Below are 16,702 nucleotides of genomic sequence, written 5' to 3'. Positions count from 1 at the left end.
CCCTATATGGAGATGGCCAGTAAAGGGTATACTACACACACACATATATACGTATACACCCACAGAGCCAGCACTGATTGCTTTAGTTGGGCAACTTTTCAATGATTCGCCGAGCAGTGTCATTCACATGTGCCAAAATATTCACTTTTGAGATTTCCAATGCAGAATGGAACACATGACAGCAAGAGGGAGTGCTCAACTGGGAAATACCCAGATGCAGGGGAATGTTTCGTGGGATATACCAAGAAATTATAATTATTGAAACTAAAGGGAGACATGCAGGCATATTAATGTTTTTCTAGCTGAGTTAATCAAGCCTAATATGATCAAGCATCTACATTAGACAGACATCCGTGCACCTATTTGCCCGTCTGTGGAAAGACATCTATGCAGATGATGTCGTCCCAGAATATATTTTACTGTGTTTAACGGATTGTTTGGTTTCAGTTAGCTGGAAAAGAGCCTTGAAAATGTTTACCAAGGCTCAACAGAGTTTTTGGCATCAATTTAACTTTTAGAGTCTTCAGCTTTTGCCTGGCTTCATTAGCTCAGGCGGTCCAAAAACTCTAATAATAATAATAATAATTTATGCATGCTTTTGACACAATACACAAAGGGTTAACTGGTCACTGGGGAGAGCTTGGGGCGGGGGCAGAGACAGAGGCGGAGCCAGAGGCAGAGGCAGAGGCATGTCAAACCGCATGCGAATGTCAGCGAGAAACTCAGCGAACTTCGGTGAACTGCGAGGCTAATTAAAAATGTGTTGTTGTTGGCCAACCCTTAAGCGTCAAATTGAAAAGCTTGGCGCATGGGGTGGATACATCTAATGCCCCAATATAGCACGCACACACACAGAGAGCGAGACACACACACACCTCTGGCAACCTTTGACGCGCTCGACCTTGCCCGCGAATCATTCAAAAACATTGCCCGGGACCACCCATTGATGATGTTGTTTAATGCAACGAAAAAATCTCAACATCCTTACACACAGACACACACATACTCCCACACACCCATACACACGCACACACACATATATCTGGAAAACAATGGCGCGTAATTTGACGAAATTTACATTCCTTAATTAATCTTGTTTGCGTTGCGGCAGTTGCCTGTTGTTGACTTGGCGCACACCACACCACGGCACGCCCCCCTGCTCCCGCCCGTAGCCTAAGCTGTGTATCTGTGTGCCTGCCAGCCTCTGTCTCTCTCTCTCTCTCTCTCTCTTTCGCTGTGTGTTTTTGTAGACTGCCTGGCGCTTTTGGCAATATTTACACCCCCCTTGCTCTCTGCACTCTCTAATGACTTTACACGCACAAGATGCTCAAATGGAGTAAGGCAGCAGAGAGAGTGGGAGAGAGATAGAGGAAGCGCTGCTCTGACAGGGGTAACTACATCCTGGCAACCTGGCATCCTGTCATCCTGGCGTTTGTCACTTTAGCGCGTCTTGTGTCTTATTAACCCATATCCAGGCAGGTATCCTGTGTCGGCAAACATTTTGCCTAATGAACCCTTCTCATTCGCATTAACCAAGACCCAAGCTGCCGGCTGCCGGCTGCCGGCTGCTGGTGTCATGTGGCCCGGAATGTAATTCCTTGGCTCCAGCCCACGCCGCGACTCACCTGGTTTTAATCAAGAAGTCGACATGTGACAATTATTGAAATTTTTAGTTGCAATTGCGCACATGAGAGCAAACTAAAGGCAACGTGAGCACCATGTGGAATGAGATTCATTTGAATATTTGAGGCAATATAGGTTTAAGCACGGCATATAGAGTGTCAGGTACACTGAACGAAAAGAGACATGATAACATGTAATATTCCTCGCTACGTTATCACACTCAGCTGATACTTGAATACCCGAGAAAAGCTTTCGAGTATACCAAATGCTTAGCTGACTCACCTGCGATATTTTCTCTGAGTGTATTCCCCAGTTCATGCCCAAGACATCCGATCTCCAATCGCTCGAAGCTACCGTCATTTGTTGTTGCTCAGCAGCACAGTTAGTCATGAATGTATGCGCATATTCGTTGGCCAAAAGGTGTTGCCACACATGCGCAACAGCTGTCAGTGTCCTTTATCACCTGTGCCCCCTGTGCCGACTGTCTTACCCTGACCAGCCTCACCTGCCTCACCGAAGATAAATTGAGCTTCGCTTGGCAGGCGCTGCCCACGCTCGCTAGATTTGACAAGCGTCCAGATACAGTCAGTCGTCCGCCTCGCCGCCTCGTCGCCTCGCCGCCTCGCTGCCTCGCTGAGTCGCTGTCGCCCCGCCCACCTGTCCGCCCGCTCACCTGCCAACCTTTCATTAGCTGTGCAACACAAAATTTCCTCCGGCATTGGCCGCAATAATTTCATTTGTGTAAAGTTTTTCCATTTTACTAGTTATGAATATGCAGCGCAACATTTATATAAATGTCTGTGTGTGTGTATGTGTATGTGTGGGTGTTAGTGTTAGTAACTGCAACTGTCATTTCAAAAAATAAAATAAAAAATAAACCTTGTCCACTCGGGCAGCGAGCGCGCTTTGTGGCACGTTGATTGCAATCATAATTTATAAATGTTGCCGACAGTCAACAAAATGTTGCTTTTGTTGTTGCAACAGTTGCTGCTGCTGTTGCCGCTGTTGCCGTTGTAGCTATGTCAAAGCAGGCTCTGGGTTGGACTGTGGGCCCTCTTCTCCCTCCCCTCTTCTTTTTTGGAGCCAATAAATAAATAACTTCTGTGAGCTGTTGAGTCATGCGCAGCATGTAAAAAAAGGCTAGAAAAAAGGCCAAAAAAAAGTTGGCAATCGGTACCCGAAGTTAGGCAGAAAGCCATTAGCGACAGATACAGCAACTTTTACTGTTCCTCCTACTGCATATGAATAATTGAAAAGGAATCAGTGCTCAAGAACCAGGAACTAGTTGAAGAACTGTTGAAGAAATCAGCAAGTGAACTGGAACAAAAGTTGCTTTGCATTCAGTTTGCTGTCCAATATGGAATATGAATAATTGAAAATGGAACTAGTTGAAGAGCTGAGAAATAATTCAAGGAGCAGCAGGTGGAGCAAGCTTAACATTCAATAGTCTTGATAGATTTATAATAAATAAACGCCAGTTGAAGAAATTGGAATGAGACAGAGTAAATGGCTGAGGAATAGCTTAAGGAACTAGTAAGTGAAAATGCAGCTGGAGCAAAAGTTACAACGGAATTTCATTGTCTCCACATTGCAATTACTTGGCTATGAATTGTTGACCAATTGAAAACAGAAGTAGGAACTAGATAGGGGAAGCAGCACCCAAAAATTGGAGCAGTTCCCAAAAGGAGTTCTGCCAACATTGTATTTACTTTGCTGCATTAACAGCTCGCTGGATTGGATTGTTTTGCTTGGCCCGTGGATGGGGCAGCTGACCCAAGCGAGGGCCAGCCGGAGCGCGGGGCGTGGTCAAAGGGGAAAACTCTTCATTTGCCAAGTTTGCAACTGCAGCTCGACCCTTTTTTCATTTTCTGCGCTTCCTCGTGGTATTTTTTTGTGTTTCGGTCTGGTCAAGTGCTGCGGCCAACATTTGTTGTGGAAGAGAAACCGCAGCGGCATTTGCTTGATTTACTGCGAGCGAGCGAGCGAGAGAGAGCGAGAGTGTAAGTGAGACAGAGATTGGAAGATAAGGGGAGCGCGGCAGATGGGGCGTATGAGTGATGGCCATGCATATTCATATACATTGAGATTCATTGTATTTGCGCGCTGCATTTCCGCAGTATTCGAGTCTCCTCGTCCAGCTCTTGAGCGTTTGTTCGTTCTACTTACGAGCATTTCGCTTTCTGCTTTTTATGGCGCATAAGCGGATGGAGGAGGATGAAGTGGATGAGGTGGAGGAGGGGTAGAGGAGTTCACGGAGGAGTGCAGCATGTAGAGCAGAGGAAGATAAAACTTGGCTTGGCAAATGGAGTTGGTGCGGTTTATGTTGCCTTTAAACTGATTTATTTTCAATTAAACAAGTTCATAACTTGGCCAACAACTTGGCAGCTTCCGCGCCGCCCTCGTCCTGCCTGGCAAGGACTTGCCTTTTGTGTTTGGCCTACAATTTACGCCGCAAATTTAATTTATTTTAGATACACCTAATCCACAAGAGCAAACTTGATTTATCAACATAAATATTTTGCATGCTGTCGAGTCCTGCGTCTCTACAGTGGGCAATAAAGTTAAGTGCACGTCTTGAAATCCAATTATTTATAATAATTTGCAGACATTGTTCTATTCGCTTAGACTGAGAAGGCTCTACCTCTTCTAATGGAAGTGGACCTACTAGCAGTATACTAGTGGAGCAGTGCACACACATTTGTCGCCCACTGTTCATATATGTAAACGGGCAACAAAATGTGCGTGCATCTTTCGTCTCCCTCTGTGTCTACACACATTGCTAGCCTAAATTGCAGAGTGTTAAAGGATATGTTTTTCTGGCTTAGGCAAAAGTGTGTGAAATTGACAAGAAGTGGGCGTGGGAGCTGGGCTGAATAGAGCAAACGGGAGCACATAAGCTAGGCAGAGTTAGTTGGGCCTTAGAGCGAAGGCAAGAGCATCAACTGGTCTCCATTTCAATTACAATCGCTGTCAAGTGAATTTCAATTTGAATGCACTTGAATGGATTAGTTGACTTGATTACGAGCATTTCTGTTTGAGTCTGGCTATTAAATTTAATTTGCTATATGGATTTATGAATGCCACTCTCCCCGTCTCCCTCACCGTATGTGTGGTATTTGGGCTTTGCCTTCAGGCACTTTAAATTTAATATTAGTAAATGTTGCTCAGTAGCAGCTCATCTCATTTGATCTCAGCCTATAATTTCTCTTCTGATCTCACTTCGTCCCATCTCGTTTGTATCTCATTTCATTGCCATCGCAAATATTATTAAATGAAAATACAAAATGCTAATTTGTGTTTCATATCATATTATTAGCAGCTCTCTCTCTCTCTCTTTCTCTGCCTTTCATCCCTGTCCTGCTATAAATCATCATTTGCTAGGGTCCTCTGGTTAACACATGTAATATCTCGTGCTGGCTGGCCTCCAAATTTTTGGCAAACTGTAGCCAGAGTCAAAGTGTGTCGCCCGCTGCAGCTGGGCCGGAGGGGGGTCAACGTTTTATGGTAGTTGAAATGGAGCTCGCTCTCGACAGGCTCATAAGTCAAAGGCAGCAAACAAATGCCTTGTCAATTGGCGGCTGGCCGCAAATGCTATAAAGCTGACAAATGTCTAACAAGCGCAAGCGGCCCCAAGCCACAACAAAGCTGGCAAACAGCGGACAGCGGTGCAGTGGCTCCGTCCCGGCCCACAGAGAGCCGCAAACACAGCCATGGACACGGCCATAGATAGAGCAGCCATAGACAGTGGACAAATATTGTGGGCGGGGCGCGCATGTTGATCGCAGGTACTCATAAAACTGTCCAAATGTCAATATTCCAATGTCACAGACACACACAGGCATACACACACACACATATTAAATCCAAGCGCACTTTTGTGACATGCAATTTGCTGGCAAACAGAAAAAAACAGCTCTATGGGAGCTAAGTGGAAGTTAAGCTCATGTAGCAAATACCTTATAAAAATAAGAGTCAAATAAATGTTTACTCTTGCTGAATACAAAAGTGTTGGAAATGCGGCTTGAAGCATTACGCATTTCAGTGTTGGAAAGGGGAATTCGAAAGAATTGGTTAGAGTTTTTGAGTTCCGTGTTTCAAAAGCATTTTGTGGAATGAATCGCCTAACCAAAGTTGCATTCATAATTTTGTTAATTTTATATTGAAGTTTTTTTTAAAACATTTTCCAGCTGTTCCACATTGCCTAAAGTGTCTGTTATGCCTTACAAGTATAGAGTATATATACTTGTGTCAAATCAATAAAAACAAAATGCGAAACAGCGCATACTTTGATTCAGTTTCCCTTCCACTCTCTCTCTCTCCCTCGCTCTCGCGCACTGTGTAACACCTCAAAGTCCGACCAATTTCAATTTTCAGCAGTCGAACAGCAGCAACAACAAACGTGTTACAAGAAAATGAACATGTCAACAGCATCCATTGAGAGAAAGAGAAGCAGACAGAGAGAGAGAGAGAGAGAGAGAGAGAGAAAGAGAGAGACGCGCGTTTTTGCTTCAATTTGCTTCCTTTTTTTCTCTGTCGTTTGCCCGCTCCGTTGGCTTCATTGGTTCTGGTTCTGGTTCTGGTTCCCAGATTTTGGGTATGGGCTTTGCAGGCTTTCAGGTTGATTCTGGTTTGGCTGGCTTTGGTTTTTTCGGTGCGCCACATTTTTAGCAACTTTGTAAATATTACAAAATTTAGGTGTCTCGCTTGGCGAACATGCCAATGAAATATTTATGCAGTCAGCCAGCAGACACACACACTCGTATGTGATTGTGTGTGTGTGTGTGTGTTTGTTGCTGTTTTGTGTAAATATAAAGCGAACCACATTCGACAGTTCAGTCAGACAGAGAGGGACAACGGGGGAGAGAGAGAGAGAGAGAGACCGAGGAGGCTAGTCTGTGTCTGATAAACAGACAATTTGGCAAAGTGGAAACGTGCAGAGCGCGCATAATTTTCAGCTCGACACACCTGAGCCTAGTCACGTGGTAGGTGGGGAGTTGCGGCGCATAAATCGAGCCTAGACTTAAGTCAAGTGCAACAGCAGCGGCGACTTTGAGGTTTCTGCTTTGCGGCCGATTGAAGCTGCCGAAGGTTGTGGCGATTCAAAGCATTTTAGTTTGATTAAACATATTATTAAATAAATTGTTTCAAATTTATAATAATAATGATAATGCTTTAAAAAAAAAAAAAAAAAAAAAAAGTTATATATATAATAAGCAGGAAATGTAAAGAAAAATAAATATTTTATATACTTAAACTAAAGAGAAAAAAATTAATATTAAAAAAAAAAAAATTATTTGAAAAAAAAGGAAATAAAAAGTATTCTTTCAATTTAAGTAAATAAAGATATTCAGTCTTTACTTGTTCTTCATATCCAATTTAATTTGAATTTGAAATACATTTATTTGTCTTCACAATATTTTCTGTCTATACAACTTTTGAAGCAACTGTCGAGTTAATTTGCCCTCAATTGAATTTGTTCAAGTTTAAGCACAATTTATTTAGATCAAAAACTTATTTAGCTTTAAACAGATTCCAGTGAAAAGTTTCAAGTTTAAGTTTGAAGAGATTTACATTAAAGGCGTGCAAGTGCTTTTCCCTTAAGCCCTCTCATACCCTCAGGTTTTTCTCTCTCCTTCCCTCTCTCTCTCTCGCTCTGTGTACACATGTGTGCAATGGGGGAAATGCAGCTTCTGTTGTGGCTGTGAAACTTTTACGATTTTAATCGTTGGCAAATTTATGGCTTTAGCCGCGCACAATTTCCCAGCGGAATAAATAAATAAATGAAAACACGAAACCATAAACTAAACAAAAATGAAAAATGAAACATACAGAAACTGTGCAAAAACTGAGCCATGAATGAATTTTGTTGGCTGAGGTTTGCATATTTGCTGAATTCGTTTACTTTTAGTTAATTGACTGGTTGATTGATTGACTGATTGACTAATTGCTGCTCTCCTTTCAATCGCAATTGCAGGTGAATGCTGGCAGTCTAGCGGAGCAGGCTGGCCTACAGCCAGGCGATGCTGTCATTAAGATCAATGACGTGGACGTCTTCAACTGTCGCCACAAGGATGCCCAGGACATTGTTGTGCGTTCGGGCAACAATTTTGTCATCACAGTGCAGCGGTAATTTTACTCAGCTTTAACTATAACTGTGTACTAGTAAACTCATCTCTTTCTCTCTTTCCCTCTCTCTAGTGGCGGCTCTACCTGGCGTCCACAGGTTACGCCCACTGGCAACGTGCCGCAGGTCAATTCGCCCTATTTGCAGACAGTGACGAAAACTTCTCTGGCTCATCATCAGACCGATAGCCAGCATATTGGCTGCGGCTACAACAACTCGGCACGTCCATTTGTAAGTCCAAGAATCTAGTTGAATTAGATCTATTCTACTCTTCTATATATGTGTCATGGTTTCTTCTCTTGCCAAGCAGTTGGAGCATCTCTCAGCTTCTCCTCGTAAGATCAGCTCTCAGAGAGACTGTGATCAACCCACAGATACGAGCTTCTCTTAGTCTCCTAACTGCTTCATAGAAATGGCAGGCTATGGATAGCTTAACACTTTCATGATATAATACCCCACTCTGGTTCTCCCTTTGCTAATTTTGGCATATCATTAACAATTTCTACCAACTCAACAGCTCAACACCACACACAAAAGCGTAGCATACTTTTGTGGGCAGAATTTTGATCATTTATAAACTCTCGCTCCAACAACTGGTTGACCAAAAACTTAAAATGCTTAAAGTGTGGCTTTGGAATGAGGCAGCTTTTAGGCAACATTAGCTTCACACTTGCACACAGACTCACACCCACGCACACACACACGCAATTACAGCAGACGTGCTGATGACCAATGATGTTGATAGTTAGTCTCTCAGGGAAGTGCTGTCAGAAACTGCCCGCCCTGTCTCTCTAGCTGCCTCTCTTTCTCTATCCGTTTGTCCGTCTCATTGTTGTGTGGGTTTTCATATTCATTCATTTTATTTTCGGCACAAGTGGAAACTTGTCTGTTTTCTGTGAGTTGACAACATTTGCATTTATACGATGTTCCCTTCCTCTCCAACAGCCTCTCTCTCCATCTCTCTCTCTCTCTCTGTCGCTCTGTTCATCCCTTCTCTGTCTGTCAGTCTGTTTGTGCGTAGTTTTTGAAAAGTGTCAGAATGAGTAATGAATAAGAGTGCTAGGATTATTTGCTGGCAAGAATTAATGTGATTCACACACACACACACGCTCTCACACCCATTCAGTCACACACACACACACACACACCCAAGCACACACATGTGTCATGCATAATAATATCAATGTGTATGATATGCATATATTTGCGTACATTTTATTGTTATGAATTTATATTATAATCATTTCTATATGAGACGGCACAGTGGGTTAGGCGAGCAGAAAACGAAACCAGAATTACAAAATTTACTTAAATAAAACAGAAATACAATAAATATGAATAAATAAAACTGATTGAGTGAGCACAACATTCACATAAAATATAAATTTAAAATAGCATAAATAATATCAATACCAAATCAAAATAGTAATGCATTTTCCATACATTGTCTCACTGAATTGCTCAACCTCTGTTTTGTTGTTGCAGGCCAACGGCGGCGGCGACGGCGGCGTGAAGAGCATCGTCAATAAACAATACAACACCCCGGTTGGCATTTACAGCGATGAATCTATTGCGGAAACCCTCTCCGCTCAGGCGGAGGTTTTGGCTGGCGGTGTTCTAGGGTAAGTAATTCAACTAGATAGCTGGCATCTCGCTCTCTCTGTCCATCCTCTGTCTCTCTCCCTCTCATCCTCTGTTTCGCACTGGTCAGTCTGTCCAGGCTTCCCCTTTGGCTGGTTAGCTCACCCTGTTTATGGCAAAATATGAATGTTAAAGCAAGCGAAAAGAGTAAGCACATTCGAGGTGTACCCAACTGCCGGATACTCATTCCTGTTATTGAATCTCCTAATATTTCGTCATATAAGTAAGGCATATGCATATTAGTTTACTCTTCGGGCCGTGCTTTAGATTATCAGCCGTTCTCAAGGTGCATTTCTTATCGGCTCTTCAGCAATTGTGTTGAATGAAGTTATTGGAAGCTCTATCGAAAGTTATATGAATAGCAACTTATTCAGTGACTCCTAGACTGTCGATTGCTTAGCTGTAGATTTCAAACTGTAAGCCAAAAAAAAGCCTTCATATTTTGACTGCTTTAGCTCGTATCTATCTATCTATCTACCCATTCACCTGCTCTGTGGCTAAGCAGAAAGTCAACTAAAGGTGCAAACAGAGCCAAATGAAGACGTTTGCACATTCGCCCACATATGCCCTCTCGTGCATTTGTAAGCAGGGTATAAAAACAACTGTCTGCCATGACAACCGAATGCCACACAAAACTTTTACTTTAAAATTTGTTTTGGCTGTTTTATATTTATTTTTTTTTTCCCCATTTTGTGGCTTCTGTTGTTGGCTTTTTTTTATTGCCGTGCCGTCGTCTGCCGTTGCCTGCCTTCGCCTGGCTCTGCGCTGCACGACCGCAGGGCCGCCTAAGCGTCTAAAGCTGAGTGCAATTCCGCCAAATGATAGCAGCTCTTTTATCCCTGACATGCCGTTCTCCGCCTTCCGCCCCCTGGCCAAGTGTTTTCGGCGTGTTCTGCCAGTGGAGTCGTGTTGAGGATTTTCCTTCTGTTTTTTGTTGCTGTTTTGTTAAAATGCACGCATGGGACTTGCTTGCACTTAATTTCTTTAGGGGATCTTTTTTATTATTTTATTTTGAGCCGACTTTGGCCTCGGACATTGCGGCGTATGGCCAACAATCTCTCAGCTGACTTGCCTTCTTTTTATAGCATACTTTTGCGCGCTGCAATTCCGATGCAGCCTGAAAGTATGCAATGGTAATTTTTAACACTTTTTAACGGGCCTCTCTCTCCATCTCTTTTCTGTTACAGTGTGAACTTTAAGAAGAACGAAAAGGAGTACCAGGCTGACCGCTCGGAGGTGTTGAAGTTCCTGCGCGAGGAGGAGACGGGACAATCAACTCCAGGTAAGGCAGCGGCCTACTATGAGCTGGCTCGCATGCTCCTGCTGCTAAATGCAGGCGAGAATCCCTTTAGAAGCGACACCATTGCCGATTAGCCCAGCAGCTGTTAGACCTCTCTAGCTAGACGGGGGCGCTGTAACGTTACGCATACGCCATGTGTTGCCAGCTAGATTTGGCCTCTGGTCTATAAATAAGTCAGAGATTACAGCATTGACTCTTTAGTGTCTTTTTTAAAAACACATGGCAAAGACCTTGAACCACTCTTTAGGGCATCCAAATATACATGCACATATATATATATATATTAGTTTAAACTGATTTAACTTAATTTTGTTTCTTTTGATTTTCTCAAATCTTTTGTTCTGTTTTGCGGTTAGATAAACACAAAGAAATGGATTTTCGATTTCTTTATATCAAATCGAATTTCTGAAAGCAGCTCACACAATACAAATACAACTCTCTCTTTCCCCTCTCTCTCTCTATCTATCTTTATCTATTTATCATGAAATATACATAAATGTTAGCTTAGGGTTTAGAGTTTAAGATAAGATTGGTCCAAACTATACGAAATTATTTGTTAGGTTTATGTTTGCAGTTACTTCTCGTTTTCGTTCTTGTTCTATGTTCGCTAACTCATGTTTGTACTCTCTCAACTCTGTTCCATTCGAAAACAACACTCTACACAAAACCGAACACAGCATTCAACAACAACAACTATGAGCATGATGCACCCCAGCAACAGCAGCAATATCATCAACAACAACAGCCTCAACAACACCAACATCAACACCAACACCAACACCAACAATATCAACAACAATCGAACGCCACTCGTCATGTGAGCGCCCCCGTCACTTCGCCAAAGCCCCCAAGCACCGGGGGACTGCCGACTGGTCAAAACATTTGTACCGAGTGCGAACGCCTCATTACGTAAGTGTCGTAACTAAAAACCAAACTGAATAACTTAAGCTGACAGATGAACACTAACATGAGGACTAACATTGAGATTAACATGAATAGTAAGTGTATCCAACGATACACAAAATGGTTAGTCTGCATGCAGATGAAGTCATTTAGCAGTAAAAACGCAACAGAAACTGTTAATAGAGCTGAAAGCAGAAACAGACTCACAGTAAAATTAACAGTAGCAGCAGCATTACTTTTGTAATTAACATTAACAGAAACAGCAACAATAACAATATAAATGACAATAACAGATATCAGAAATAGATGATATAAACATACTGAAGAAATATTTGTTTATACGTTTTCATAACCTCATTCATCATTCAAGTATTACCATAGACGTAAGCAGTTGCTTTAACATTAACGTGACTTAACATTAAGGACTCACACTCCAATTAAAATTGATCACTAACCGCCTGATAAGTCGAGTGGTAGCTAAGAGTTAATTTCAAGATATGGCCAGTTGCAGTTTAGGGTCGTCCTGGGGGGCTTATTCCGGTGGGGCTTAGTCCTGGGGGTGAATATCCTATCCTACCCGCTCCCACATGCTTGCAAATAACTTGTCAAAGGCTTTGTGAACTGATTGAACTTTTGTGCATATGGCGATAATAATGTCGCTGCTGCAGAGCCGCACAGCCCGGCGAACTTCTACTGGACGCAGAGCCATGCGATTGGCGGCAACGAGCGACGCACGCCGCTGCCCCACAGCCAGGTGCAGCAGGGCCACGGACAGGACGAACGCATCGGCACCAATTTACAGCAAAATACGCTGGCGCCGGCGGCCACGCATCGACCCAGTCTGCCCGTTGCTAAGCCCCAGCAGCAACAGCAGCAACAGCAGAAACAGCAGCAGGAGCAGCAGGAAAAGCAGCAGGAGGAATTGCACGATCCGCGCATCATTGTGATGCCCATATGCCCCGCTCTGCAGGGCCCAGAGTACAAGGCCGAGATGGATGCTGCGGCGGCGGCACTGGCCAGCGACTCGGATGGCGTGCGTCCATTGTCCGCCAGCGGACATCCGGCCTGTCAATTGTGCGGCGTGGGCATTGTGTAAGGATTCTACAATGATAATTCATTGATGTCTCTCTGTATGCCTGCGTATGTGTGTGCGTGTGGGTATCTCACTGTGCATCTGTGTGTGTGCGTGCATTTTAATTTGCTTTTATTTCGAAGTCAATTGTTTAAATTTATGCAGCGCACATGATTATTATGCAGACACGCCTCCAACACCTTGCGTCCTCTGCAGCACTATGCAGCTGGTTTCCAATTGGATTTACGCTCGCCCTCGCTCACTCTCTGCCAATTGGAGCCCAGTTGGCTGTCACTGGGGAATATCATCATCATTTGTATTAATTTGTATGCCAATTTAATTGGCTGCCCATTGGCGACTCTGAGAGCTTAATTCGATAATTCATTATATGGACTTAACATATTTTATTCCGCATTTACATTTACTTATTCAACTTTACTTTATACTAACTGTATCATGAATATATTCGATAAGTAATCGACAATGCCGGACATGTCAGAGCGGGCAAATGTCAATAGCTCATCGAATAACAAAAAAATTGCTAAAATTACGGAATAGACTCTATTCGGATGTAGATGTATCTATTATTGATGAGCAGATATCGATTATTGATCGACTACTAGGTTTGATATGCCCAACTGAAGCTCCTTAATAAAATATCAAAAGCCTTCAATCAATTATCATTTCATTTGATTGGACTTTAAGTAATATTCAATAACATATAAGTTGACTATTATATTTGATATATTTGATAACATTTACTAAACTTATAAAAACTAACACTCGTTAAGCGATCCATCGTAAGTTTTCATAATGTATTCAAACACATACTTTCTGAGAGCTTATAGTATAACTCATTTGGATGTCCGATTAATATTCGATAACTTTTCCAGCGGTGTCTTTGTGCGCATCAAGGACAAGAACCTGCACGTGGAGTGCTTCAAGTGCGCCACCTGTGGCACCTCCCTGAAGAACCAGGGCTACTACAACTTCAACAACAAGCTCTATTGCGACGTCCATGCCAAGATGGCCGCCCAGGCGCATCCGCCACCTGGCACCGAGGGCTATGTGCCAGTGCCCATTAAGCCGTAAGTACACCACCCCAGCTAGCTACCCTGTAAGCACATATGAGTCTGAGCAGACGACAATATGCTAGGCTGACTTGTATGCCCTGATATTTGACAGTGGAACCAGTAAACACAAATATAGGTAGCTCAATTAGAATGAACAGGGAAAACTTCAGGTGAAGTTCACGAAAATGCAATAAATTTCGGTTAGATTTGACGGACTTTAAATGCAATTTGTTTATTTCTGTGACAAATTGATACGAATATGAAAAGAATTAAATGCGAATATGAATATTCAGACGAATACGAATACGAATATAAAAATGCAATTCATATTTATTTTGCCGTATGCCAAAACACGTTTGACATTTCGACGCGATAGCCAAAAGAGCGGAGGGGAATATAATAGTTATGCCCCTGCTATAGTTTGCTTGGCACCAGGACATACCCCTCGCTCTCTCTCTCTCCCTTTCTCTCTTGCTGTTCTATGCTCTCCCTAGTTACCAATTGAATGACATTTTTTGTACATCTGCTGTGGACATAAAAACTGACAACTGATTGCCGACGTGTCAGCAGCGAAAATTTTTATTAAATGCAATTGCAGGCGAGCAGGGATAGCTGAAGGGAGCGTTCGGGGCGTGGCCAGAGCTGTGGCTAGTCAGCAAGAAAAAAATGGAATATATATAAATGTGGAACATTCGTTAGAGCTGACAGATGCTGTTGCCTGGGCCTCTGGGATTTGTTTGAACATTTCGGCCAAATCGCAACTTAATTAAAGGCCAAGCGAGAGAGAGAGAGAAGGAGAGAGAGAGAGAGAAATACTTGATTGACAATTAAAGCTCAGGCAATTAGAGATGACATGACATTTCTTTTAATTAATCATGCGATCAACTCTGTTCCCTCCCCCTTAGGAATACCAAGCTGAGCGCCAGCACGATTTCTTCGGCCTTGAGCTCGCATGGCTATGGCAGCAATGGCTATGCCAATGGCAATGCCACGCCCACTCCGGCACCGGTGAGTACAATACACGTTCTGACTGTTGATACAGACCTGCATGCCTACACATAAACACCCACACACACACACAGATGCACTCTCTCACACACACACAAATGCAAAGAAATCTTCTGACCCCGAAATGAAATACTTGAAGTTGCCCTCGCTTCTGTTTCAGCTTCTGCTTCTAGTTTAACTATTTGTGCTGCTGCTTCTTCTTTCTTTTTGTTTTTGCAATCAATCTTATCATGTTTGCATAAATTTTTGCTTGCGGCAGACGCAAATATATATATATATACGCAGTTATATATGCCATATGCTAAAATGTTGAAAGAGAATGCAAAATGCAAAATACAAAAGAAACAAACAAGTTTCAAGGCAACGTGAAAATATTTCGCTGTGTGTGAACAAATATATACGAATACGGCGAAAGGTGAAGAGGAAGAAATTCAAACAATTTTTATGCTTATATCTTCTTCTTCTTCAACTTTTTGTTGTTCTTTTCTTTTGTTTGCTTTTATTTTTCCTGGCGATAAAAACGACAAAATGGAAAACTTTTTGCATTTGTGTGCGTGTTATTTGTTGTGTATGTGTGTATATGTGTGCTTGTGTGTGTTTGCGTGTGTGATAGTCTGAGATAATTCGCTTGTTTCTTCTATGCATGCGCAATTATTATTATGTTTATTGTGAGCTACCCCTTCTCCTTTGAGAGCGCTTTGAATCGTGTGTGGGCTCTGCTGCTGCGAGCACAGCCTGTGGAAGCTGCTTTGGGGCAGCTTAAGCTGTAGGCGTGGCACATGCTTGAACTGTAATTGAATCGGTACACTGAGAGAAGTGCAAAGGGGGTTAGAGCGTGAGCATAGTTAGAAATTATTGAATCGAAGCACCTCAATCAATTCAGTCGGGACTCAGCTAATCGTTCGCCAAGTGTAGCGAGCGTGCATCATCGTGATGAAATGCAGCCGAGCATCCGTCAAAGCCAATCAATGCGAATGGGGCCCTGTGCACCCACTAAGCGAGCCAAGCTGATATAAATAGCTAGATAATCAACTAGTTTCTCTTGATGCCGATGCTCAGAAGTAAAAAGTAATTTCGAGCATGCGAGAAGAATGAACTGAAGATGCGAAGGCAGATGCGAGGGCAGACACAGATGCAGATGCTGCTGGCTGCTGGCTGCTAGCTAAACATTTTTGTGAAATGTGCAATGGCTAGCCAAATGGCCAAATAGCCGAATAGCCAAATAGCCAAATTGCCAAACAGTCGAATGGCTAAAATGCTAAATATATATTTATTTTTTGGTGGCAAGCCTTAGCTGTTTGCTTTTTAATTCAATTTATTTTTACCACGATCTATAAAAAAACCAAAACTGAGCAAGCCGCACAGCTGCAGTCGGACGCAGTCTCAGTCGCAACTTTTCGCGCATTCAGTTTGCCTCGTCGACTCGCGTTCGCGGCACGCAGCCAGCGCGAAAGCTGCGAATCGAATAACTATATAGACATATACACACACATATAAATATATATGTATATGTCTTAGTATATGTACATATGAAACTCTAAAAGGAAGCTAAAGAAAACTTTGTGTAAAGTGTCTTTGCGCGGACTCCCTTCAAAAAGAACTCTCAAATTAATTGCAGTGTAAAAAATCAGTTTATTTAATCTTAATTAGCAAATTGAGATTGCTTCCTGTGTCTCGTTGCATAACATAACTTTATTTATTTTACCTATTGGATTACGTTGCTTCGACTATATTCAACAATTTTGACAAATTCAACTTGGATTACGCACTGGGATTATATTAAATTATAAAACAAAGAAACATTTTTCCCTGTATTTTAAAAAGTATTGTTCATATTATTTAAAATTTTTTTTTCTCTAGAATCGGCATTTACTGTCTTTATTTTTTATTTTTATTTTTTTTTAAAGAAAATATTTTAATATTTTTCTCTGAGCTTCAATTTTGCATTAAAAGCAATT

The 16,702-nt window shown here is 42.3% G+C and overlaps 1 protein-coding gene across 20 annotated transcripts in view; it reads left to right on the top strand.

Annotated features, from left to right (window-relative positions):
• The window catches only part of Zasp52 (Z band alternatively spliced PDZ-motif protein 52), a 67,505-nt gene that overhangs the window by 36,075 nt on the left and 14,728 nt on the right, over window positions 1–16,702 (top strand). For 16 of the 20 annotated variants that reach the window (XM_089471938.1, XM_089471939.1, XM_089471946.1 and 13 more), the window contains 7 exons: window positions 7,598–7,749; window positions 7,822–7,978; window positions 9,233–9,369; window positions 10,576–10,670; window positions 12,260–12,683; window positions 13,557–13,751; window positions 14,642–14,744. In XM_089471938.1, the coding sequence (XP_089328064.1) occupies window positions 7,598–7,749; window positions 7,822–7,978; window positions 9,233–9,369; window positions 10,576–10,670; window positions 12,260–12,683; window positions 13,557–13,751; window positions 14,642–14,744 (1,263 nt within the window). Of the gene's footprint in view, window positions 1–7,597; window positions 7,750–7,821; window positions 7,979–9,232; window positions 9,370–10,575; window positions 10,671–11,044; window positions 11,310–11,365; window positions 11,598–12,259; window positions 12,684–13,556; window positions 13,752–14,641; window positions 14,745–16,702 lie in introns of those variants that run through there. The other 4 variants (XM_089471951.1, XM_089471950.1, XM_089471952.1 and 1 more) reach the window with 2 other exon arrangements.

This window comes from Drosophila arizonae, chromosome 5, assembly GCF_054131065.1.
Source record: "Drosophila arizonae isolate 15081-1271.41 chromosome 5, UAZ_ARI_1.0, whole genome shotgun sequence".
Taxonomy (NCBI): Eukaryota; Metazoa; Arthropoda; class Insecta; order Diptera; family Drosophilidae; genus Drosophila; species Drosophila arizonae.
This window is presented reverse-complemented; position numbering and strand designations above follow the sequence as displayed.